The 27,029-nt window shown below is 40.9% G+C and overlaps 1 protein-coding gene across 19 annotated transcripts in view; it reads left to right on the top strand.

Moving 5' to 3' along the window:
* ppip5k1b (diphosphoinositol pentakisphosphate kinase 1b) overlaps window positions 1–26,715 on the top strand; it is an 88,991-nt gene extending 62,276 nt beyond the window's left edge. For 8 of the 19 annotated variants that reach the window (XM_038301287.1, XM_038301285.1, XM_038301286.1 and 5 more), the window contains 6 exons: window positions 2,666–2,818; window positions 5,641–5,703; window positions 10,843–10,989; window positions 13,846–13,983; window positions 21,371–21,484; window positions 24,997–26,715. In XM_038301287.1, coding sequence (XP_038157215.1) covers window positions 2,666–2,818; window positions 5,641–5,703; window positions 10,843–10,989; window positions 13,846–13,983; window positions 21,371–21,484; window positions 24,997–25,097 — 716 coding nt within the window. In that variant the 3' untranslated portion in view covers window positions 25,098–26,715. The remainder of the gene's footprint in view (window positions 1–2,665; window positions 2,819–5,640; window positions 5,704–10,842; window positions 10,990–13,845; window positions 13,984–21,370; window positions 21,485–24,996) is intronic. The other 11 variants (XM_038301290.1, XM_038301298.1, XM_038301296.1 and 8 more) reach the window with 9 other exon arrangements.
* Window positions 26,716–27,029: the final 314 nt, after the last annotated feature.

Below are 27,029 nucleotides of genomic sequence, written 5' to 3'. Positions count from 1 at the left end.
AAGGGAGTTTTTCCTCTCCACTGTCGCTACAAGCATGCTTAGTGTGAGGGATTGCTGAAGAGTCAATGAGTCGATGCAATCAACTGGTTTTTCTTAGATAGAAAACTTTGAATCAATCTGACTGGATGATCTGATGAACTGGAAAGAGCCTTGAGATGATGTGTTATGAATTGGTGCTACAGAAATAAACTGAATTGAATTAAGCTTTTTACACAAGTAATAGTGTAAAAGTAGCATTTTTATAACTACTTGATATATAAAGGTAAAATTAATCCTGAAGCTTTACTGCTCTACCCTATTAAAGGAAAATTGTTCTACAATTCTGGATGATAACTTCATTAGACTTAATTTTCTTAGTTTTATAACTAATGGTAACAGTACAGGGTCAAATTTAAATTTGCATCATCTTGAAAAAAATTTGGTATGTGGTGAACAAGAGGTTGGGGCAACACAGAGTCCAACCACAAATAAATTAACTATTTGGATTAAAGGTGTTTTGTTTTTTTCTTTTTTAAGAGGCCATAATGAAAACGAGCCTAATTGAAACAAAACTAATTAATCTTTTTTTTTAATGTAGGCAGTAGAAAGTAGACATAATTGCTAAAAAATGTAAGGAGTAGACGTAAAGAGTTGTCTAAAAAACAACTTTTTTAGACAACTTTTACTGCAGCAGATATTTCTACATAAGTATGGAAAGAAAGTGTTTGTTCTTTGTTACTTAAAACCTCTGACCATTTTTCCTTCTTAGGAAATTAGAAATGTTAGCGAAGCATTTTCAGGCTGATAGCTGATTGAATTATGACGTCTCTGTCATCCACTGACAGCTTATAAACACAACAGTATCTGTAAGCTGATTAGAAATGGAAAATGTCTGTGTTCAAATATATTAATATAAATAAATTCTATATAAATATAAGTCAATTTAAGCCTCACTTTCCTCAATAAAAAAGTGGAGCTAACGTTAACTTAGCTCGTACCAAGTTCCAAATTTAACATAAATTATTTTAGAGCTTATTGCTGCTGCTGTCACACACCTCCATGATAGCGTTGAACTAAGTTATTCAATGATGACCTCATTTAATCACATTTTAACTCTAAGAGAACAGCTATTAGACTGAAGATGCTTTGCTAACGTCACTTCCTGCGATGCAGGAGAAATCAGTGCCGGTGTTCTGTCAGGCCAGCATACCAATACGCATGCACAAGACATCAGATTTGCATCTATACCTTTAGGTTTGTAAAAAAGATAGACTCTAAATTACCTCGATGGCCGTGCATCCCTTTAGTCATGTACAAAAGAAAAATGTAAGGTCAGATCGCCACACGCTTAACCCTGTAATGCCAAATGTATCATATTTGATACATACGGTTTCTGAAATGTTTTGCGTCTGACACCTTTTGCATAATTTAATGGTAAAAACTTTGCTCAAAATCCTATTGTACACAATCAGATATACCTGATAACAGAGGGCAGAAGACTACACAAAAAATAACCTTGACTTATCGCATAGTAATAAATTATTAATATCAAAAATGTATTTCTGTTTTTTCTTTTTACATATTTTGTTAAAAGGCCAAATAAGGACTTCAAACCAAAAAAAAAAGTACTTTTCTTTTTTTGCTTTATTCTTGGATCGGGCTTTAAAGAGTTAAAAAAAAAAAAAAAAACACCACAAATTAATTAAATAGATTTTTCATACAAAAGTAAAGGGATAATCTTAAGGGATAAACAGGTATTGACTATGGGTTGATCATCTGACGGAACAAAGTCTCATGAGGTGAGATTTTTCTGAAAGTAACCAATCACAGGCAGTTTAGTGTCTCAGGTTGGTTCCTCCCTCAAAGTCCACAGGAGAGGAGAGGAGAAACTACAGGTGGCTAAGAAACAAGCACAGAGGAGCATGGACTCATTCTAGCAAAAAGATATTCAAAATCCACATAGTCAGTAGTCTACCTGCGTGTGTTTTAAATTGGAGTATTTTTTATGCAAGTGCACTTTTGGCAAAATTCTGACTCCATAAGAACCGAGGGAGTCTTTTGGTTGACAGGTGAAATGTCCTCAATAAACCAGCAAAGTAGATAAGCTTATTTCTGCTCAAGCACCTTAGATTTTCTTGAGGAAACCTGTAGAAGATGGCGCTATGGTCAGGTGATGGTGCAACATATAACACATGTTATGACCTTCAAAACACCATCCCTTTGGTGTGATGCGGTGATGGCAGCATAATGCTGAGGGGTTTTTGTTTTCCTGCAGCGAGAACAGGAGGTGGTTTAAGCAGAGAGCAAGTTGAATGAGGCTAGCTGACCTAAAGAGGCTTCTAAAGATAAACCCAGGTTTAGCTTGCATACAGGCTGAGGCTTACACCACACTTTTGAGATTTTGGGTGTTTAAAAGGCATATTGGATATCCTTTTTCTTGCATTTCACAAACAGCCTGTTGGTCTGTAACATAAAATCCCTGAAATGCATCAATGTTTGTGGTTGTAACCTTAGCGGCTGTGAATAGTTTTTTTAAGGCATGTTTACAGTGTAAACAAACTCTCCACAAAAGGGCAAAACATTTGGAAGAATAACTGCATGGTGTGCAAAATAAAATGACTCATCCGTCATACTTCCACTCCCACCCATCCCTCCTCCCTTCATCCCCCGACTCGTCCTCACACAGGCTCGCTCTGCTCTGGCCTCTTCAGTGCCTCAGCGCTTGGGGTGTCCTCTAGCGCCCCCAACTTGCGGGATTACGTCCGCACCCACCACCATCACCACCACCGAAAACCACCTCTGTCCCCCGGCAGTCTGCCGTGCAAGATTGGCATGTTTGGTATGTTCACAGCGCTCTCTGTTCTCTTCCACGGGACAGGTGTTCATCCCCACCCGTCTTCAAAAATCTTTTTTTTTTTTGCTTACGCTGTTCTCTTGGACCTATTGGCAATTCTTTCATTTTCTCAAACCCAAAACCTCTTCTCCATTCTTTCCCAGAATATCCATTTTAAAATATTTAATCTCCTTATTAAAGTAACTTGTGTCCAGAATGGTGGCACTGGTGCAACAGCAGAATGATCAGCTGTGTGGTAAATGTTGAAACTTTACCTTAATCATTATGATCACGCCTCTGTCTGCTTGCCATCCAAATGTTTCTCTATGTGTGCATGCTGCCTTCCTTTTGGTGGAATTTGATAATCCCTACTGAAAGCTGAAAGCTCAAACTCTGGGTGGTGTTTTCATTATTTGCTGCTTTGCTGCACATTTCATAGTAATCCATACTAGAAGAGACGATAATTTAACTGAGAAATAATCCAGCATGATTTTTTCCCTCTTCCCCTATACTGCCACTGGTAAAGGCTCTGACTCACCAAGATTTATTAATCACCTAATTTTAACCCCTCACAGGTTAACTATTATATGGTAAGTTTTATATACAGTATGTATATATAGATATGACATAAGGTTTTATAAAAGACCCAACGACCTTGGGTTGGTTTGTAAACACAGAGGAGGGCTCTGCAGCAGAGCAGGCTTCTTGTCCAAATGCAGGGAACTAAACACAACAAAACTGAACTGCTCATTATGTCCACTAGGTGTCGCTCTTTTAGCAAAACTTCTCGGCACTGCCAGTCAGAATAAGATGCTGTTGGCTGAGAGACGGGTGAGTATGTGGACCGACTCAGTGCAGGTTATATTAAACGAAGAAGATGGAATGGTCTGAAAGACGTCGCCCCTTAAGGAGACGGGATGATTTCATGCTTTTTTTTAAAGGAGCTGCAGCAGTCGGGACAAACCTTATGTGTGACAGTGAGGCCTGTCTAACATAATCTCTTTCTTTTGTTGTCAAAATATTGCTTGTTCTATTTCATCCCTACTGACCGCCAGAGGCGGTGCTTCAAGCACCGCCTCTGGCGGTCATCTGGGATTCATAGAACCGTAGTTACGGTAGTAACTTTCGTTTGCTGTTAAGTCTCCCATCTTTAATCCATACTAGGGATGCAATGAAATAAAAATTCATGGATGAAACCAAATCCGAAAAGTTAATAAAGGTTGAAAACAAAAATAAGTTATTTTGTCAAATATTAAAATAATCCTATTTTTTATGGCTGCAATGTGAACTGACCCTATTCAAAAACTCTGTTTTTGAAACTCACACTATGCAATCATAAAAGTATAAAAAATATTTAAAAATAAAAATATTTACCTCTGACATTTTTTTCTGATGCCTTTTACCTTTGCAGAATGACTGGGAAATGTTCTAATGTATTCAAACGTGTCCTCCACAGACGCAGTGGGCGTGTTCTGTGTCCGTTTCCTTTTCCCTGTTGCATTCTTCTCATATTCAGAATCCTGATGGAGACTTTTTTGATTTCTATGGCATTTTTTGCCAGCGACCTGAGCCCGCAGTCAGACCCAGTGCACAGCGTTTAAACTTGCCCCTAAACAGCTTACAGTGTGTGTTTACATTGAAAATACAATTTGTTCTAATAGCCTAATTGCTACACCTAATAATGAATCCATTTAAGATGAAGGATGTTGCCCTATTTGAAAAAACTGCATGAAATGTAGAAATTGTCTCCAGTGAAATGATAATTAGTGATATTCACTAATTTTGCATAGTTAAATATAAGTAGACTGACTTTATAAAGCGCTGTTCTAGTCACAGCAACCATTCAACCATGCATATTAAAGTAATAGGACTCAGACACCCTGGTAAATAACATCAGAGGGAACTTCTCATTTTGTATTGACTTTGATAGCTAAAGTTAGCTGATGCTAATTAGCCATTAGCCTCCCACTTCTCTAGTAACAGATTTAGCTCATGCTGATTTGATCTCCTTCTGCTACTGGTAAAGGAACTAGTACTGACAATAACCCCACAGAACACCTCTTAAGAGAATGTAAACCAACCATTCTCTGAAACCAACAAACTAAACCCACACTATTGCTTGAGGTCAAATTCAGCGGCTGCACGCTCTGAAGGCCAGATTCATCAGCCGATTACGTTGTAGCGTGGTAGGCCGTGCAGACCGCAGTCAATTTTTCCCCCGTTTTGAAGGACAGGTCCGCTGTATCCTACGTAGCATTGGGTATCCCATGATTCATTGCGAGTCCAAGTAAGCCGGCTGCTCCGTGCTGAGAAGAAAAAGGGAAATGGCGCTGAACAGTGGTGAATGTTGTAAATGCAATTTAATGTAATAGAATTATGTGAATAGTTCTTTTAAAAATGAATGAAAATAGTTCTTTTAAATCGTTATTGAGTCCGATATGTGACGGGTAATATTTGGTCTTTTGAAAGGTGTAATTTGTCCCGGTGCAAACGGGTTTGAGTGACATTTAAGCTCAGATTCTAATATATCTGCAGTATGGGGACTATAAATCTGATATCTGCGATGATGGTACTGCCACAAAGTTTGATGACTGTGTTAGCTCATCCAAAGAAAAGACATCAAAATCTATTAAAAGATCTGGTTTATTCATCTCTTCATCCTTTCAGTGGTTAGCCACATTTTACTCAGTGGTTGGAAATGTGTGTAAGTTGAAAACTGTGTTCCTCTCCCCCTCTCTTTTCAATTTTGATTTCTTTAAAATCCACAAAAGCAGACAGGCAGATACCCAGAGCTCCAGTAATCCCAGTTACCTTTCTTATCTCCTCAGAACTGCTCTCTATGCCGGCAGTAAAGAGATTTTCTGTGTCGTTTGCCAGGCATCCGACCAATGGTATGTCCGCTTTTATTCAAGTATACTTTTCGAAAATCCTCTAGTTCATCTTGCATGACCCTTTTGTGGGGAAGAAAACACCTTTTTGGGATGTGGAGATTTGACTGCGTTAATGACATCAAATGAAAGAATTTCCATCCGAGTTTCTCTTTCACCGCACAGCCTCGGTGTTTGATGAGTCTTGTGTTGTTTTCAGCCTGCATCGCTAACACCACCTGCTCTGCCTGTGAAAGGTTAATTTACCTCCCTGATTCTGCCGTTTCCTCACAATTTTTTTTTTTTTTTTTCTAGAATATATCTCCTTCCTTGGATATATTTCCATATGTAGATAATCAGTGTGCACATCATAACTTGTACTGACTTAAACTTTGATGTTTAAATTTGGTTTGTACCATTGAAAAGCTGGTGTTTCATATTCATCTATGTGTACAAAACATTTGTGTTGTATAGAAGTAGATGAGATTTTTGGGAAAATCTAGCATGCTTTTCATTTGAGTTCTGAATAGGGCATGTCTATTGGGATCAAGCATGTGTATTCTGCTGGAACAGGACATGATTGCTTACTTTTACCCCGATATATCTGTCTTGTGTTTTTTATTTTATTATTTTTTATTTGACAGATTTTAAGATTAATGGGCATATTATAAACATTAGATTTTAATACTACTGGACATTCAATTATCATTCACATTAATCAGAATTCTGCTTTTCTACCATTCTACATGTAGAGGTGAGTAAAGCTTTGGCATATTGTAGCTGTATACTGTACCTTCGATTTTAATCACTTTAAATCGCAGATTATTCGGGAATCCTATTTTCACGCCACTCCCTACCCAGCAGGCTTGTTTGACTCACTCGGTTTTATTCTGCCATTATCTAAAAGGCTTTGGCTTTTCTCTTGAAGAAGTTTAATTAAAATAAAAGCTCATTTAATTAGTTGTTGGAAAATGATGTACCCTAACTGCTGATTGACTGGGCCCTTTCTCTGGTGAATTATCCTGCCACTTGTTACACTGGTTTCTGTTTAGTAACATGTACTTCCCATTCTCTTCTCATTTAAGGTGTTGTGTGCCTTTTGCAGCATTGGATTGGTGTTAGTGGGTATTTATTGTGTTAAAAATGGATCTGAATGGTTTAAAGGTATTGGTTTTTTGACTTGAATTTACCCTGGATTCTTGGATTCGAATGAGTCATAAACACATGGACAAATTGTGATTACCCCTCCTTTAATAGAAAAAAACCCACAGCTAGACTTGCACCGGTCAATCGCCCCAGCTCGGTAATTGTCAAATTTCCATGTGATCAACCACCACTGGTGACCGGCCACCGATTTTAAGAGTAGTTTGTTGTGTTGTTAATGAATTTTTTTCTAATCTACACGCATCTTTGTCCTACGCTTTTTCCATGTTTGTTTTTGTCAGAGTGCCCAAAACAGGGGGATGAATCATCCCAAAAAAGAAGGGAGGAGAGGCAGCATTCTGAGCTCAGACAGAAACAGTTGGGAATCGGTGTGAGAACACCGGGAGAGAGTGCACCATAACTGAGATGAGGGGTCCAGGGGGGGTAGGACAGCAGTACTTTTGAGAAGCCCGCGAGGGAGAATTAGCCAGGAGAGGCTATGGCTAAACAATGCTTCCTATAGAGGATAATTGCTGGGGGTGGAAGAATGACAGGGGAAGACAGTGTGGCAGAGCTGGGAGAGAAGGCAACTGCTTGTTGGTGTGGAGGTAGGATCACAAAACAGTCCCTCTAGGGCTAAATTTAAATGGCTTTTTTTTAAAGCCACCTAAAAACCTCTTTTGCATTCCCTCTTCATCCTTTAACAATATTTCCTCTTTTTTCCATTTTGATTGAATTTTGTCTCAAATCATGATACTTTTTCATCTCCTATAATTTGGATATCTTAATATACAATGTTAATGAACACGAGACAGCAGTTGAAGAATTCATAGATTTGATGCTGTGATCATTGATAGGCTCCAAAAATCCTGACCAATGCATTACTAACCACAATAGACATTAAATAACTTAATTCGGACAACAAAATAAAAAATTAATTTAGAATAAAACAACAAATAAAACTCCAACATTGCTTTTCCACCAGGCTTCAACAGAATTTTTTAGAAAATAAACTAATGAAATCGGCCTGGGCTAAAATAATGGTTCCCTTAACTTAATATTTTATTGCACAACCTCTTGAAGCAGCAACCAATCAATTCCTCTAACTGTCAATCAGACCTCTGCTCTTCTAAGCAGGTATTCTGGTTCACTCATCATTAGCAAACTGCCCCAGTAGTCTTAGGTTTAGAGGCTAAGTTTTCCTGTTTCAGCTTCTTTCAAAAAAGCTCAATAGTCACATCATCATACAGCCCCATGGATCTTAAATTTCTGAATATGTGCAGCTGTAGTCACACTAACATCATGCTGCTTGGAGATGGTCTGATAGTCTTAACCTTCAACATGCTGGTCTATAATTGTTTTTACAATCTCCTGAGACAACTCTTTCCTTCACGTCTTCTGGTCCATGTTGAGTGTGGTACACGCCATGTCACCAAACAGCTCAGTGACTACCTGTAGCCCTTTATGTAGGCCCCCAGACTGATTTCAAGATTACATAAACTTGTGATGTTAGTAAGTCGACACATTTTTAGACTATTCTAGGGGGACCATGATATTTGTCCAGGGCTGTTTAATGAGTTAATTATTTCAATCATTCTGTTGAAGCTTGGTTAAAAAGTAAAGTCTGACTTTCATTTGTCCATTTTTGTACAATTTTATTCATTATCGTTATCAAATTTCAGTCATTTTGGTGAGTTTGGGGGAGTTATCTTTTATTATACGCTTTGACCCTCAGAAAACAATGAGGGACAGTACAGGAGAGGACAGTTTATCACTATTCCCTCTTTATGTGAAAGTCAAAACAAATCTCTGCAGCTCCTCCAGTGTTACTACAGGCCTCATTGCTGTTTCTCTGTTTTTTAGTCTCATCAGTCAGTTTGCTAAGTATTCGTATGTTGTCAGTTATGTTATAAACTTTCAATGAACCCCTCCGGATTTCAGTGAAAGATATTATAGGTAAATACCTTAGTAAATGTGTCGCCACACTTTAACAAATTTTTATTTAAGCAGCTTTTAAAAAGCTAATATTTAACATAAACTTAAGTTAAACATTAACTTTCTGTTAGTCCATCACAATAAATCCCAATGAAATATATTAAATATGAGAAGCTATAATAAAGCTGTAATTTCAAGGAGTTTTGATTCCTCTCCAGGTCATTTTCATTTGACTTCTAGTTCAGCACATAAAGTCCTTACATAACATGGAACTATCGTCTGCATACGCTTTGATTTGTGTTCTGCTTCCAGAACCTTATATTCTATATGTGTTGATTTCAGATTTAATTTATAAATAATTTAGTAAAGTAGTGCCTGTTGGACAATGTCAAACTATCATTTCTTTTTTTTTTTTTTCTATTTTATTGTGTATTTCACAAATTTTACAGAGTAACGAGGTAATGCAAAGCCAATACTTTATGATTGTCACAACAGGTTCTCCTTTACTGCCCCTCTGCATTTAACCCATCCCCTTGGGGAGCAGTGGGCTGCCATTGTGGGGCACCCGAGGAGCAGTGTGGGGTTAAGGGTCTTTGCTCAAAAACCCAGAGTGGCAGTCTGTGGTAGCGGCGCTCAAACTCACAACCTCAGGTTTCCAGGTTCTGTGCCCTAACCACTAGGTTGCTACTAATAAGATATTAGTTTTGAACTTTAAAAAATTGCAACAAACAGAATATAAAATAATTTAAGTAAAATTGTAACGGGGATGTGGTATAACTCTTAGCGACATTCCTTATATTGTAAATGTCCTTTCCTCATTCTTGTGCCTTCTACATTAAATAAACATTCAGCCTTCACAACAAGCCCCTAAACAAAATCAGTTTTATTTTGCTTTATATACTCAAACCATTTTTTCCAGATATTGTTGAATTTATCAATTTCCTGTCTAATAGATGCCGTTTATTATATCTTTTCCATGTCTTAAATGGCTAGCATTACATCAATCCATCCATCCACTTTTAGCACCAAATAATTTTGACATCTTCTGGTTATTCCTTTCTTACTAGCCAACAACATAATTTAAAGTTATTCATAATTGTCTCTTCTTATTAAATTGAGAGTCTCAATTCTCCCGAGATACATAATTTCAAAACTGGTTGGTATTTTAGTTTCTATCAATTATCATTTTTAATTCTGCCCAGTACTGGGTTATACGGGAGCATTCAGGAAACGTGGAAGTGATTCACTTTCGTTTACCCACAAGATTTCCAACTTTTATTATCTCCATGCTTTCTCTGTACAGGGCTCGCTAAATACCTTAGTGTAATCTTCCATCAATATTCCCTCCAACATTTTCACTAATATTTATCGATTGCCTCCCAATCCTCCCCTGTCATCACTATGTTCGCCTCCCTCTCCCATTTTTCTTTTGCATATACTGTGTTGTCCGTTTTCAAGTTCTGCAAAATCCTGTACATTAGAGACAGCTTTCCGTTCTATCTGTGACCTATATGCTTTCATCATAATTTTATCACCCCCCAGGCCATGTTGACTCTTTCTCCTTAATTTTTATAATATGACATTTTCTCTTTTTTTCTTCATTGACCAATGGCTTTTTTCCCCTTAATTTTAGTAGTTGGAACTATCTAATACTTCCCCAGAAAGTTGGTTCCTAGTCTGTGTATACCGGATCTTAAAAGGTTTACATGTGACTTGGTTTTATGGAATAATGAAGACCACAATGTTTAGATTTACTAACTGATTTCTATATTCACAACACACACACATTATATATATGTAAATATTAAAATGTGACATTAAAACAAAACAGAATCCTTATGTACTGCAGTCTACATCAACATTCCCTGAATCCTGCGTTTGTGCAAGTCAACATATTAAAGACATGTTATAGAACAAACTCAAAGACTGCAGCTAAATGGTTTTTCATGTTTATCTTGGTTTCTTTATAACATTTCAGTGCTTTCAGTTGTTTGTGTTCCAGCTCCTATCACTCCTCCTCTTCCTCCTCCAGCTCCACTGTGCTGTCATCTTCCTCCTCTCTGTCCTCTGCCTCTCCTCCCTCAGATGAACTCGCTGAGTTGGCGCTACAAGGGTTTGACCCTGTTGCCCTGGATAGGTCCTTCTCCTATCACCTGCACCACTGCCCCCACCACCTCCGCCTCCTCAGGACCCAACTGTTGTGTGGTCAGGAGCTCTCAGAGTGCCTCCACGGTTAGCCCCTGTAGCCTCTGCGCACGTTTTCCACGTCTTGTGCCTTTGAACTGGTACAGGAGCAGGATATTTGCTGTCCATGCACTCCAAGCTTTGCATCAGCTGTAGTTTCCTACTTTCATTTTCATGGCTTGGTTTCCTGTCTTTTTTTTTTTTTTTATCATTCTGTATCGTCTATCTGTATCAATGGTAATTACAAACATCCAATAGTAGTCAAGGGCACTTATTTTTATTTAAAACAAAAAGGGCATTTATTAATCCCAAACAACAGCAGATGTGAGACAGTATTAATTTTATAGTATGCAATAATCATCTGCTAATCAAATAACAAGATATGCTGATCATAGCATCCCAACAGTAGTTCTAAATTGTGGTGTGGTTTGGAAAATAAGCACCAACAAACAGCTGAATTATGGGGTTTTGTTCAGTTTTAGTTAAATTAGACAGACCTGAATGTCTGTACTCTAATAAACAATCAGCGGACAGTATTGACAATCTCCACATATGTTATCTTGGAGGTATGAATTGAAATTTGATGGTTGTCATAGATAAACCATCGCAAGAAAGACAGGAATTCAATTTTTAAAAAAGAGCTTCAGTCGAATAAATTTTCCTTCAGCTAAACTCAAACATACAAATTTAAATGCTATCCACAAAGAAGGGTCTTCACCTTTTCCACTAAGTGTTTTTTCTCTACATGTGGGTAATGATGGAGAAGGAAATAAATGTCATTTCATTGTCTTTAAGCTCTTTAATCTTGTTCTTTATTGGGCCTCTGCTGCTGTTTTAATCTCTAAAGTAAATTTGACTGCCTAACATAAGAGATGAAGTGGATCCATAAACGGAGGACTAATACTACCTTCATGCACCCGCTGTTTGAGAATCCACCCCTTCCTTGACTTACTTCCAGCTTCTTTAGTTTCAGGCTTGTTTGTATGTTGGCACTGAGATCTTTCAGCATAACGGTACCAGTTAGGCCTGTAAGACTGAGGCCACCACCCTCAGGTCCACCTGGATTTGCTGGCCAGCTGTCAGGGTGGTAAACATGGGGATCTTTTCTTTCATGGGCTCCCTTTGCTGCTTCAGTGAACCTGTTCTACATCACTCACTTTCTTTGCAGAGGAAATAGTTTCTGCTGAGCTCCAGAGCTACATTTAGACGGTGCATGGATGATGAAACCAGAATTCTACCAACAGTTAACATGTATAATAAATACACAAATGAGCAGTTTTATTTAAAGCTCACCCATAGCCTACTCTACTCATATAAATGCTTTATGGCTGCACATCTAATATAGGGCTGCAACTAAGCATTATTTTTCCAATCAATTAATTTGTTGATTCTTTTTCTTTGATTAATCAATTAATTATGGGATAGATAATGAAGATTTTTAAACCAGGTGAAATTAAAACTTTTCCTCTTGAGGAGTTCTGGATAGAGAATATTAACAGAAGAAAAGTTTTTTAAAAACTTAATACAAAATGTTTATTTTAGTATTTTGATATAATTACTGCTCCAACTGGTTTGCTCTGTCAGTTAAAGGCATGTTTTACAGTCTCCATACTCAAGTTAAGCATTAATGGATTATTAAATTAGTTGAAGAATTTTTCAGTAATCTAATAGTCCGATTAATTGTTTCAGCCCTAACCCCTGCTACCCCCCCCAGTTATATTTTCCAATATATTGGGGTTTTGATCAAGGATTTGATTACATCTAGGTGAGCTCGCCCAGATAAGCCTTAAAAATAAAAAAAAAGTCTAAATTTGAAATTAAATTTTTTTTTTTTTACTTACATTTTATCTGTGTAATTTATGGAAATAATTAGATATACAATGAGTGAATCAGGATGGATTAACTTCATTATTTTGGGGGCTGATTTGTTTTTTACCAGGTAGATTAAGGCAGAGCTAATGCCACTTCATTCTGGTGATATGAATAAACATTTGAAATATTTTTTTTTTCTTTTTAATTGCTCTTAGTTGTACATAAAAACCTGTTGGGGAAAGCTTTTGATTTGATTAGTTTCACTTTGCTGAATAAAAGGTATTCGAACCCTTTTCCTGTCGCTGTAAAGGTTGGTGCCAAGCATTGAAGGTGTGAAGGGATTGCCCGGGCATCCGGACGTCGTGTTGCAGCTCTGTCAGACTTATTGGCATTTTGCTCTAGTTTGTGCTGATTGAAAGATGGCTGTAAACAGACGGTTCCTGCTGTCTGGTACTAAATCACATCCAGAGTTCAGTGTTCAATACAGCACTAATGTAATCTACTCCAAGTATGGCTTTATTTTTTCTGTAACTCAGTCAAACAGGAGAGGTACATGACTGAAACTAAAAATATTTTACTCTGCGTGATTACTTTTTGTGCACTCTTCTTTTAGATCTTGAATGAATCAAATTTTTTCAAAGTCTTGTCTATTTATTTTCCTTTTTGGCAAACTAGAAAGGTTTGCTGTTTGGAAACCAGAGCACAGGTTCAAGGCTTTGACACTGACAGTGGACTGCCTTCCTTTTCTGAATATTTTGGGACCTTTAACATTCCTTCAGTTACCACTATGTACTATAATCGTTTGTTTTTTACACTTTCCTACATACATAAAGAGAAATCCGCCCTTGATGGTGTTGTTTACCTTTTAACCAATGAGAGAGTGGCTCTAATTAACCGCCACCAATCGTTAACCTGTAACCGTGTGTGTTTAACAAACCTAAAAGGCTGCCTTTTCTTGCCGTAGTTCTTTTAACTCTTCTGTTGTGGTTTTGCATGGAACCAACTTCCACCATGAAGGCCGTTGTCCCCACCAACAGCCAGTGAACCGGTACAGTGAAAGTTTTCTTTTTTTCTCTCTTGTCTGACCTGCAGGATTTGAAGGCTGCTCAATGGTGCCCTCTATCTACCCACTGGAGACTCTGCACAACTCTCTCTCCCTGAAGCAGGTGGAGGAGTTTCTCAGCAAGGTGTGTGAGAGCAGTGCAGAGGCCCAGGCCAAAACAATGAAAGGTAGGTGTGCACAATGGAGGTATTAAGGTGAGAACAGTTTAGCGAGGCCCGCTGGTCTCTGGATCAATTTGATGACTGACCTTGAATTGATGGGTCTATATCTTGCTGTCTGTTAAACTCAGAATCTGATGCTTTTCAGATGAGTTTCTGTTTCCTCTATGATACAAATCTGTTTGCCCTAAAAGAGTTGCTTGTGAAGTGGAACTAAATCGATAAAAGTGGGCAGGACACACAAAGGACGGGTCTAAAAGTAGGGATAACTGACTGGGGTTAAGCTGAGGTGTGCTCAGGATGAGGCAAAGTAAAGATGAATGTATGACTAAGAAAGCCAAGCTGACTAAAGGGTAATAAAAACTGTTGATTATACTCACTATGCTCACAGCCAACGTGACGCCACCTGTCATTCAATCCCAGAGAATCAGCGATCAGTCTGACATTCCGCTACACTGCCAAGACTTTGCATTAGCAAGGTGCATAGCAGTCATGGGAAGAAACCTCTTCTCTCATTGCTGTGAGAAGATGTTTCGAATCATCCCAAAAATATCTTCTGCGCATTTAAAGGATCGGTTAGACTCACAAAAATGAGCATCAGCCAAAAATCCGTTCAGCAAGGAATAATCAATGGATACCTAAAACAAATACATTTGCAGTGATTTAATAAATTTAGTGTTAATCAGTAATAAAATAAAAACAATAATTTTAGTTGCGATCTCTTGAGTCTGTGAGCGGCCATTTTTGCCCAAATATAGTAACCCCTGCCATCTTCCAGCAGTGACATCACGGTGCGGTAAGCCTAGCGCCATTCTCCCCGCTTTACAAGCAAAATCAATGGGAACTACTAGACACATCTGCTATCAACAACAATTATTGAAGATTTCTCACAACGCTCAGTGCTGTGGTTCCTGTTGCAGAGATTGCACATCTGGCCTGCTTATAATAACAATTAAAAAAATCAACAACAAAAAAAGAGTTTAGCACATATTCCGAAAGTAAGAGTTGCAGTATGAACTAGATGAGGTTATCTATGTGTGCTACAAGTTTTGTGGCACTACAATGATCTATAGTGTAATTATTGGCTATTATATGCCTATAATAACAATGAATAAATCTCCAAAAATACAGTTTGGCATATCTTCCCAAAGTAAGAAAAAAAAAGAATGTAAGAACTGTAAATATACAGTCATATGTTTATATAACTATTTTTTTTATGTATTTATTACTGTTTTCAAGGCTGAACTTTAAAATATGAAATTGTCTAGAGCTGTTCTAAACGAAATTTCTTTTTGTTTACACTTGTGTATACAAAATGACAAAATAAATCTGTCTAAGTCATAAGTAATTATTGGCTTTTATGTGCTTATAATAACAATGAAAAATCTAAAAAAAAAAAAAAAAAAAAAAAAAATTGAGTTTAGCACATTTCCCCAAAGTAAGAGTTGTAGTATGATCCAGATGAGATTATCTGTGTACCCTACAAGTTTGGAGGCAGTACAATGATCTATAGTGTAATCATTGCTCATTTTATAAGTATTCTAATCATAAAATAGAGGTGCCATTTGTCGTTTAGGCTTTTGGAAATTCCTCAGGAAAGTATTATTTTCAAATCCAATACATGTGATAATAATCGACCTCTCCTTGGTGACGCTTTTAAATATTTCTCTCTGATTATTTTGCAACTTGCAGAGCTCGCTCTTCCTGTGCATTTTTGGAGCAGTGAGCTCCCCATAGGCTCCAATGTAATTCTCCCAGCGCGATACAAGACTCGTTTTGAGGAAACTACGGTTGTAGCACTGTCTGCCTTGCTGTGGTTGCAGAGCGATGTCTGTTTTGTACATGGGAGAATGGAAACTCAATGAAAACAGTCTATCTGGCCAACAGTTTTCTGCATGGCTAAAAACAGAACCAGGGAAAGTTTGAGACATGATGGCAATGAAGGCAGTGGAGTCACACATGCGAAGCGTCAAAATCAGGTTACAGAGAAGCAGCAGGTGTTTCCTCAATCTGTTCCACCTTTGCTTCTGGACTAGTTCACTAGTTGTTAAAAAAATAAATCTGTTATGGTGTTTTTAGCTTTCTTCCTATATGGAATGTTTTTAAAGATATCAAACTTTTTTTTTTTTTTTTACAGTGTCCTGTCTGGCAAGGTGGCAATAAGAATAATTGTCTTGATGCCAAAAGGAGCCCAACAGATTTTACTTTCACAAGTGTAGCGGTATCGCAATTGCCATACCGCTCCACTTGTTTCATGTATATAAATTGCTTTATTATAATTATGCAGGGAGTTTTACAGTTCATATGGACACTGCAATGTAAGTAGAGCAGAAAAACAGAAGAAGAAGGAAAAAGAAAAAGAAAAAAACAGGACAAAAGATGAAAGAAAGAGGAGATAGGAAGGAGACAATGACAAAACATTTTCAGTCTGCTTCAACACCTGTAATGAGATGGAGAAAAAAAAAAAAAAAAAGAAAAAAGAACAGCACAACCAAAAAACATGGTACGAGATATACAATAAAGCAAACACCTTGAAACTATCACTAAAGTAATATTATTAAGTCTGACATGTACTCTGTGTTACCTGAAGATATGAATGTGGGGTTTCTGTTTGGAAGTGAATCTCTAAGTACCTGAAGCCTAGCACCTGTAGTTGTTTGTGAGGGTGAACTTGTGCATGTAAAGTTTTAACCATAGAAAAAAATGCTCAATAGTGGTTGTGGAGAGCCGGAGAGGCACACCCCCCAGAGCACTGAGTCCAGCGCCGGGAGACCCAAAGCCCTAAGCGCCCAAGGGGACCCAAGAAGCGAAGGCACCAAGGCGGGGCCAGCCCCGGAAATCAGACCCCACCAAGGCAGGAGGAGAGACAGCCACGAGGAAGCCCCCCAGCCACCGCCATGCCGGCGCCCCGGGGAGCCGCGGGGACGAGTCCGCGGGCCCCGCCGGCAGCCGGCCACCCCGAAGTAGGGCCGGGCGCCGAACACCAGCCCCCCCACGGCGCCGACTGAAACGCCCCAGCCCCACAGAGCACCGAAACACGCCCCGCCCCCCCGCACCAAGCCCCGGCGACCGGCCGCAACACCCACCGCGACCGCACCACCCAGGAAAACACTAAGACGGCCCCGCCCCCGGCCGGGGCCCATGCGCATCCGCCGCGAACCGGCCACGAGCGCCGCGGGACCCCCCCCAAAACGCCCCCCCGGCCAAAAGCGCAGCCCCACCCCACCAAGACCGATGCCAACAGCGCGCAACGAAACACATCGCGCACAGAATCAGCCCGAGAGCAGAAAAGCCGCCCGGCGCAAAACCGCAAGAGGAGCAGAGCCGGCGCAACCACCCCCCCCCCAGCAGCCCGAGGGGCAGCACAAAGCCAGAGCGGAGCGAACCGCGCCGCCCCCCCACCGGACGATGCCAAAGCAGCCCAGCCACGTCCGCCACCCCCCCCCGCAGCCCGCACCAGGCCCCGACACGCGGCCAGAGCAGCTCCGCCGCCCCGGCCCCCCACCACGCGCCGGTCATAGCCACCCCAGGCCCACACCCGCCCCGCAGCCCCACCCGCCGCGATCAGTGGGAACAGAGCAGCCCCGCCATGCCTCCAGGAGGGAAAACCCACCCGAATACCCAGCCAGCGCAGCCAGCCCGCCCAGACCGGCCCCCCAACACTACCCCCGCCGGAGCCGCCCGGACCCCCACACACCAGCGGCGCGCCGCCAGCAGGACCCCCACCCAGCAGGCCCGCCTGCCCCCCGAGAAAACAGACATGCCAAACCCCCCAAAGAAAAAAAGAGAAAAAAAAAAAAAAAAAAAAAAGGGGCCCCCACAATGCGACAGCGGACACCAGACACCGACCCGCCCGCAAACGCTCCCCCCCACCGAGGAAGAGAAAAAAATAAAATAAATAAAAATAAAATAAAAAATAACAAATAAATAGGTAAATAAATAAATTAATTAATAATTACAATTAAAATAAATAGGCAAGAGGAGAAGTGCGAGCGGAAAAACCGGAGCCCAAAACAGGACCCAAGACCCGCACCCCACCATGCCGCGCAGCTCCCCCCCTCCCCGAACCGATACCACAGAACCGGCACAGGAAAGAAACACCGCCCAGGAACCGGCATCGTAGCGAAGGCACCGGCACCGACCCCGAAAATCCCCGAACAACACCCAGCCCCACCCCGAAGCGGATCCAGTCCCAGGCCCCAGGGATCCGAGGCCCCAAGGGCACCCCACCCCCAGACAGGAGCCCCAGCAAAGCCCCGGCCGGCCGGGGCCAGCGGAGAGGCCGCCAGGAATGAGCCAGCAGTCCCCCGGGCATCCACCCCCAGCTCCACCAGTGCACCGGTGAGCCCCGACGCCAGCCAGCGGAGGGAGAGCAGGACGGGGGGAATGGGCTCCGCACTTAGCGGAGACTTGAGATGTATTTGGGAGAGGGTGCGGTTGAGACCCCAACCTGGGAAAGAAAAAAAAAAAAAAAAAAAAAAAACACACCATCTCAATCATGCCTTCCCTCCCTAGTGCCCCCACTCGTACCACAGGAAAAAAAAAAAAAAAAAAAAAAAAAAAAAAAAATTGAATAAAATAATAATAATAATAAATAAAGAAAATAACAACGCAGACACACATTCACACATAACACTCACATCCAATAATACCAGGACCAAAAACCCGGTGACACCGGTGGTCGGTCCCGGGACTATCGGATGACCCCATAAGTGAACCTAAAATCCGGATGTGAGGGGAGGGGAGCGGCGACACCGCCACACCAACCCATCTCTTTCCTGCTTCAAGCCCGGCCCCCCACCCCGCACACGGACCGGACCACCCCCCGCAAGAGCCCCCCCCGGGACCGGGGCCCACCCATCCCGCGCCGGCCACCCAACCAGAACCGCCCCCCCCCCCCCCCGAAAAGAAAAAAAAAAAAAAAAAAAAAAAAAAAACCTTCAACCAGGCACTTCATGCCCCTCCATCCAACCTTCTTTGGGGAGAGCAGAGGTGACAGCCCCGCCACCAGCAGGCCACCTAGGCCCCGCAGCCAGCCCCAGCCAAAACCACGGACCAGGTGGCCCGCTCTTCCTCCAGGCCCCAGACTCCAGGCGGCAGCCGGAGAACAGGGGTGTGAGAAGACCCCGATCCTCACTGCGCCCGCTCGAATGTGGTGTTGTTGCGTGTTGCTCTCAGATGCAATTAAAACTGGGAGTACCAAGAGGGGGTGTCCGGCACACTCCACCCCCCCTCCAGGAGATAGACGGTGCCAGCACACCCTCCCCCTTCGACAACCCTCAACCCTCAATGTCTAGATGCGAGAGGGGATGGAGGAGGCCGACCGTGGTGAGGCCCATAAAATAAGCCCCCCCCCCGGTGGCCCTGACCCCCACCCCCCGAAAATGCCCTACATAGATGTGTGTTGTGAAAATGATGTAGATGGAAGTGTCTAAAATGCAAAATAAAATTGGGGTGGGGGACGTCATCAGAAGGTGTGGCCCTCCAGTAACGACCCCCTCCCCAAAAACCTACATGTGTGGCCGAGTGATGGAGCAGGCAGAGGGAGGATTTCGGGGATGGGGAGCAAAGGACTGGGGTGCCTGCTGCACTCCCAGGGAGCCAGCTCCCCCGCTGACTCCAATAGGCACCCCCGTTCCCCGAGAGCCCCCCCAGAGAAGGGGGCCCCACCAGTTTCACCACCATAGCCCGGGGGCACGGGACCGGCAGCAGGACCCACCAGCCAGCCGGGCACGGAGCCGACTCCACCACCCCCCCCCCCCGTCCTGTCCATCCAAAAAAATAATAATAATAAAAAAAATAAATAAATAAATAAGTAGATAAATAAATAAAATTAAAAAAAATAAATAAATAAATAAATTAAATATCAAACGTTTCTACTGGGCCAGAAAGTAATGGCTAAAGTTAAAATAAACATTCGGGTAAATATGTCGCAACACAGTTTTTCTTGTTTATTGTGAAGTTGGTCTTTACTTTTTATTTCACAAGGCATTAAAAAGTCTTGAATTTAACTTACCTTATGCTGTAGAAACCTGCTTGACCCGGTCAGATGCAGGAAACTGGTTTGTGGGACGACGGGACTGAAAAGAAGAAATGAGGGACGCACAAATTAGGACATCTGGTCTTTCTCATTAGCTATGAAATTACCAGGCATATCTCCCATGTTTTCATCGCCTAAAAGTCAGTGTCTTGACCAAATCTCATACAGAAATAAATAACTTATGGTTTTGTTTAGAGGCCTCCCCTCTGCCAGCTATTTGGGAACTTTGAGATGGATGTTGTTTTCCAATTTCTTCCTTACCAAGCAGAAGCTTTTTTTGTTGAATTTTTGCGGCACTAGTGGCTCGTTTTTTTCGACAGTAGCCTGACAGGAAAGTAGGTATGAGAGAGGAATAAACTAAGGCCTCCGTACATGGGTCGTGCGCGCCAACCGCTGCGCCACCTGCACGCCTTGCCAAGCAGAAGCTTATATGCATCTGAAATTAGAACCTTAGTATGAACTGGGCGAAACTTGTCGCTCATAATATGGCCATTGTATACGGCCTGCATTCACATCTAGAGAAAATAACAATAAAAGAAAAGGTTAAAGTGCAATAACATTTGAGAATGTCGTTCATTTTACAAAAATAATACAAAACCATTTACGTAAAAGTACTGTAAAACTAATAAATTCTCATATAATCGTGTTAATATAAAAATATATACGCATCAATAGGCCCCTATTCCTTATTTAACTAACAGTTAGAAAAAACATGCAGACGTCGAGTAATCGCGGCAGCAGTAATGTGACCCTATGTGTAGCACGCATGTTTCCATGCTGCGTTTACATGCTGTTACGCATCTTTTGTTTAGCCAACAGGAAAAGTCAGCGGCCATGTTTTACCTCACAGAGAACAGCACTAAGATGGCTTCTGGTCAAATAATGTTGAATTAAACAAGTTAACATCATGATGTTAAAATCAACTCAGTCTTCCTTTATTGCTGCAAGCAAAGAACATATTTTGTAAATAATAATTGAAAAAATATATCCCAGAAATTAAAAAGATCTTCCAGATCAGATTCTCCTCACTTCTGGGGGCGGGTTTTCCTCTGGAGTGAGGAGGAAAAACACATTTTTATTAAAACCCTTAACTTCTGGATTGCATGTGTTTCTAATTTCCTTTCACAAAGCAGGTTCTTTGATTGCAAAGATTATAAAACCAAATTCCCTACATTCCTGCCTGATCATACATAAATTCTATAGTTTATCTCAAAAGAAAAGACAAAGTTGATTTGGCATTTAGTCACTCTTTAAATGTATCTGCAGTTGTTCTCAACAGGTGAAACCAAATGGCCTAAACACAAGATCCAGAAACATAAAAAGCAACTTCAGCCTGATTTTCTGTTTCCTCTCCAGCACTTTCTGGTTTGTTCGACTCTCAGAGTCAGACGTGTCTCTGCAGCCCTCAGCCGCCTCTGTCCTCCTCTGGATCAGAGGCCTCTCTCCAGCCCCCCGGCCAGCCTCTGTGGCGTAAGTCTTAGAAATATCATCATTTTTTTAATATTGCACCAGAAGTTCAATAGATATCCAAACAGCAGAGTGTTTAGGAGGTTAGAGAAGCTTCTATGTGGAATAAATGCAGAGTATGAGGCAGTAACAGAGTGGTTATGTTTTTAACTTTTTCTTCACAAATTAAGTCTAAAAATGTATTTGGCCACATTAACTCTGATGCTTCCAAATAAAATCCACTGCTGGAAGCTGCGTCCTAATGGCTCCTTCTGCATAAACTGAGAGGTTCTGTTAAGACCTTTAATTATTCATTATAAACAATCAATGGAGGACAGCAAGCAGGGTTGGTTATTAAAGCTTCTCCTAAGCGCCAAGCAACTCAAAGACTTTAGTCCTTCTGGAGATTGAAGGAGTTTTGCTGCCTCTGCAAAGATTTGGTCGTCTGAACTGATAAACGTGGGAGAATCTTTCGACGGAAAGGTTCTGTTTTTTTGCTCCACCTTATGGGACATTTGAAGAACAAAACCACTGTTGGATAAAAGCTTTAAGAAGCAAGTTTAAAGCCCTTTGGAGAACCCTCTTGGCCTCATAGAAAACCCTTCATCCTTTCTGAACCTTCCCTTTGAAACACGGTGGTGGCTGCATCATCCTGTGGGGACCCTGTGGTTCAGATTAGACGGCAAAGCGGCTCAGATTTGTTAATATGAGGGACGGATGGATGGAGCTGAGAAGAGAGAAGCAAGGCTATTAGAAGCTGCAGAAGTCTTCAAAGCTAACAGGTTGTGAGCTAACAGGAGGCTTCAGAACGGCCTAGTCAAAGCCCAGACCTACAGTTTCAGAAATGCCCTCTGCAAAAACAATCTAAACATAAGTTAAATAGGTGTATTCACCTTTAATTTTAGTAGGAAAATAAGACGATCAATGGAATGAGTATTTTCACACATTAAAATTATTAGATATTATGGACTTAAGAGCAAAGCAGTTGTTTTTCTTATTTCAAATGTATATTGTCTTATTCTTAATCAAATAGTTTCACTTACCTGCTTAATTCAAGAAAAAAATAAACGTATTTAAAGAAAAAAATGACTTATTTAGATTTACATTTACTGCAGTTAGATCCCGTTTATGGAAACTTTGATTCTTTTATGTAAGAAAAGAAAACCAAACTCTGCTGCTGGAGCGCTCAGTCTGCAGCCCAACAATCTGAGCTCAGTTTCATCAGAAACAAAAAGATTCAAGGAGTCCATCCCTTTTACGTCTGACTCACTTTTTCCTCCTGCTTAGTTTAAGGGACATGTTCATCTTTCAATCTCTGAGAAAGGTTTTTACTCTGCTTTCATTTCTGTGCATCTAATCGAGCAGTTATAAAGGAATATGACTGGAGTTCCTGTCACGGTTAATGTTGCATTAAAGGACCAGTGTAAGTCATGGTATAGTGTGTTTTAGTAACAGGGAATGATGTAAAGCTAAAGTCTTCAACAGGGGGTCAGCGACCCGTAGGGGTTCCACAGAGGTACTGCATGGGGGTCACGAAAGTTTTGGTTGATTAGACTTTTTTTTATATTCCCCCCCCCCTGCAGTTTTTTCCACTAATTGAAATGTCTTTAAATCCACATTAACATCAATCCAACAGACTGTAATAAACAGATAAATGGAGCAGAAGATGTCTTTCAGTCATAAATGCGACACACAGGAGCTCTTTCAAGCTGGGCACCGTTTCATTCACAACACCTGTCCCATCAACCAGGAATCAGAAATACTTGAATAATCCTAGGGAGAAATTACTTTAGTTACATTACTCCATCTGTAATAGAGTGACAATAGGACCAGTTTGATAGAACACTATTTCATAATATATATTTCAAATGAGGGGGTCCCCGCTTCATCAGTTTTAGGGTCCTTGTCCTGGAAAACGTTGAAGACCCCCGATGTAAAGCATAAAATGTTCACTTTAGGTATCATGAACAAATACAACACGGATGTGATTTTCACCACATTAAAAAGTAGAAATGATGCATGTAGAAAAAGCAAAGCAGACATTAAAACAGTAGAACAAAGATGGCTGGATGGAGGAGGAGGTGTTTTAGTTTCTATAATGACGTGGTTCCTCCTCTGTATCTCCATCAGTTTTGGGTCTGAGCGTGTTGATAATGAGATGCGATTGTGGTAGCTGTCCTCACCCAGCTGCCCTCCAGCCTTCATGTGGGGCTGGGCGACACGGCCAATGTCTCGCTCAAACATTTCCATCATTCTGGAAAAAATAAAAACCTGTTTAATTTGGTTTCTTCTTTTGAGAGTACAGTGGTTGAAACATGTTCCTTAGTGATGGACTTGAATGATGGAGCTAATTTCTTTTTTTTTTTTACCCTTAGGCCATTAAATGTTTTTAGGTGGGGGATATTTGCCTGTGTGTGTATGAATCAACATTCAGTCGTTGCATAATGACATGCCTGGAAAAACATGCTAAATTTCTGAATGCTGTGAAATAACAATGGAGATATGAATCTAGATCAGGAAGTTTCTGCCTGTTCAGGAGCATTTGGATCTAATTTGGCATAAAAAAAAAAAAACATGTTAGGCTATCACACTTTTATCCCAGTCATTTTCACTGATGTCACCTCACAAAAGCAGGAGGCTATTAAAGGTATAGTCCAGGATGTTCTTTACCGGGTGGATCATCTAAATAAGTGGTCCTCCTAATTGTCAATCGTTCTGGTGATATGTTTATGTAAGGCCGTCCAATGTGCTCGTCCACATTTTCACTTACTAGAAGTGAGTCTTCTAGTAAGGTGGAAAAAGTAATGGTGGAAAAAATTCTAATCTTATTTTGGAAAGTAAGCTTGTATGAGTGATGCAAACAGCAACTTTTAAACAGAGCGTGGTTGAGGAGAAATGGGCTCGTGCATGAGGAGAAATGGGCTCCACGCCCTCGCACATGTTTAATAGGCGTTCCCTCCTGGAAGCGGGTACAGGGTTGTGCATGTACTTTATTTTTTTAAGTGGAGAGGGCGGGTCTTTCCTTGATGGGTTTTTGGCTGGTCCCCTAAGATTTCTTCTTTTGAACATGAATCTTTGTACTAAAACATTCTTTCTGTCATGATTTGTGGACGTTAAGCTCTAAAGAGAAGCATCTTCTCCTGGTCAGACCCTGTAATACAGTGAAAGGGTGGAGTCAGAGTAAAAAAACCATGCATGCCCAGGAAGAGCAGGGGGTGACTCCAGTGGCTGTGAGTTGGCTGCCATTCGGCTGCCGTTGGACAGGGAAGGGTCATTTTGAATGGCTGCTACTGTACAACGCCTGTGAGCGTCTGGGTTTGTTGAAACAGGTAAAATCAGTTCCATGGAAGCAGCTCGTTTACAGACATTTTTTCATACATTTGATCCTTAAACTATTTTAGAGTGTTGTGAGGATTGATAGGGGCTTACTTTTACCGTCATCCTTCCTCATTAGCCATCTGTGTTTTTTATTTTTAAGAGTACATCTCTGTTGATAAAAAAAAAAACCTCTTTGTTTTTGCTTTGTCTTTTCGGAGAAGATGGCAGCATCCCTTCCAGCGCCGTTTCCAGCGCGGGCCCTTCGTCACCAACCACAGACAGCTCCGGGATCGGCCTGAACTTCAGCTTCAGCGAGTAGCCCCGCCGCTCGCAGGAGATGATGCCATCCTCCTCCTTGGATTGTGGAGGGAAAACTGCTCTAAAGATAATTTTTTTGGACCCAGCAGAGCTACTTTCAGACACTGTGCCTTTCCTACGTTTTTTCACTCATCAGTTTTCCCCAGAGGCTGAAGGAACCTCCTGCTGTTTAGAAACACACAGACCGGACCGATATTTTACACATTCAGTTAGTTTATGCTAAACTTCACCTGTTTGTTGGTTTCTAGGCGTTTTTTAACAGCTGCTTTCAGAACAAGAATTAGTCATTTTATTGTGGATTTATGGCAGATTCTTCCTCCATTTTTATTCGATTTATTTTAATGGTGTGAATTAATAGAGGTTTTTATGAAGCAGCCTTCTGCCCCCATTTGAAAGGCCGATGGTATTTTTCATTTTCTTTAGGCCTGTAGCTGTAAGTAGTTTCTTCATATCGACCAAAAAGTTGTAGATCTTGATTTAACTGCAGCTTATGGTTTCGTCTCTAATTCTCACAGCAGGCGGATCAGTCAGTGTGTCCATGTGCCTTTAACTACTTCCATGAAAAAACTTCTGCCACAGAAGGAAGCAGTGCTTAATCTGAAGGAAGAAATGAGGACTAGTTCATCTGTATGCTGCCTTTATCTGCTGTCCTGCCAAATCAAACCAATGTCTTTGCCTTTAAATTATCTGCATAGCTGCTTTCTAAACATGCTCAGGTAAAGAAGGAACCAAACAGGTTTTCTCAGCATTTTGCTGAACTGGGGGTCGGGTTAGTTTCCTTTACTTTATGCTGGTAAACATTCAGTCATGGCTTTATTTCTTATATGACCTCTTTGGATTGTTTTGCTTTATGATTCATCTGATCTTTTCAGTAGGTCTTTCTGTAGAGCTGCAGGTTAATGTCGCCCTCTGTTTGTTGCTTGTTGTGGATTCACTCTTAGACCAAAAAGTAACAATAGTTCATTTCTTTGAGAAGCAAATCTAAAGAGGACTGACAGCAGTCTGTGCTGCGCTGCAGTAGCGAGGCGCTGCCTGTTTTATGTTAATGCCGTTAGTCCGATGAACTGGTCGGATCTGGCTTATTCCGTGTTGTTTCGCCCTTTAATAGCAGATAGCGGTTGAAGACACTCTGCTTGGTTGGAAAAACTGTAAAAGAGGTCTGACCTGTGCAAACAGGGTGGAGAATTAGCCAAAACTTTTTGTTGATTTGGTTTAAACTTTGAATTTCTTCAGCAGTCTATCTGTTGTCGTCTGCTCCTTGAACCCATTAGCTTTACTCTCTGGTTTCTAACTGAGCTTGGCTGCAGTGTAGACCTCGTCAGTTAGTCCCTGTTGTCTAAACTGAACCCCCAGAACCTGGAAAACAATCTGCTGTAGAGGAACCTTTTTGTTTTAGATTTCTGTTCATTTTTGTCTGTTTTGCATTTCTGAATTGTTCAAACAATAATATGTCAGCCAAAGATGTTTCTGTGTCCTGAGATGTGATTTGCTTCAGAGAAGCAGAGTGAAGCTGTATAAATCTCTAAAACTGTCTGAAACTGTTGATGTTCAGGTCAGGTTGTGATGTTTGGAAGATAAAGTGCTGATAATAAAGAGCTGTATATCAAATAAACAGTTAACCTGCTGTTTGTATGGTCCATATTGCAGCAGACCAAATGTTAACAGCCCTGTTATGTTCTGTTCTGGGCTTTTAACAGCGATCAATGGTCCAGACACATCGGCCTGTTATTGCTTTATTAAAAAAAGCTCAGACACAAACGTCTCCTTTTTTCCCCATATTTTCTTCCGTTTGAATACTTTTTCTTGATTTTGCTTTACTCTAACCCTGTTCTCCTGCTTGTTTTACTTCACCTGAGTTATTGTTTTCCATTTCATTCCACTCTGAATCGTCCATCTCTAATTTTGGTTCAATTCTTTGCCTTTATATCTCCTC

Source organism: Cyprinodon tularosa, unplaced genomic scaffold (assembly GCF_016077235.1).
Source record: "Cyprinodon tularosa strain WSP-4 unplaced genomic scaffold, ASM1607723v1 ctg465, whole genome shotgun sequence".
Taxonomy (NCBI): Eukaryota; Metazoa; Chordata; class Actinopteri; order Cyprinodontiformes; family Cyprinodontidae; genus Cyprinodon; species Cyprinodon tularosa.
Note: the sequence above shows the minus strand (reverse complement) of the source record. Positions and strands in the feature narration are given on the sequence as shown.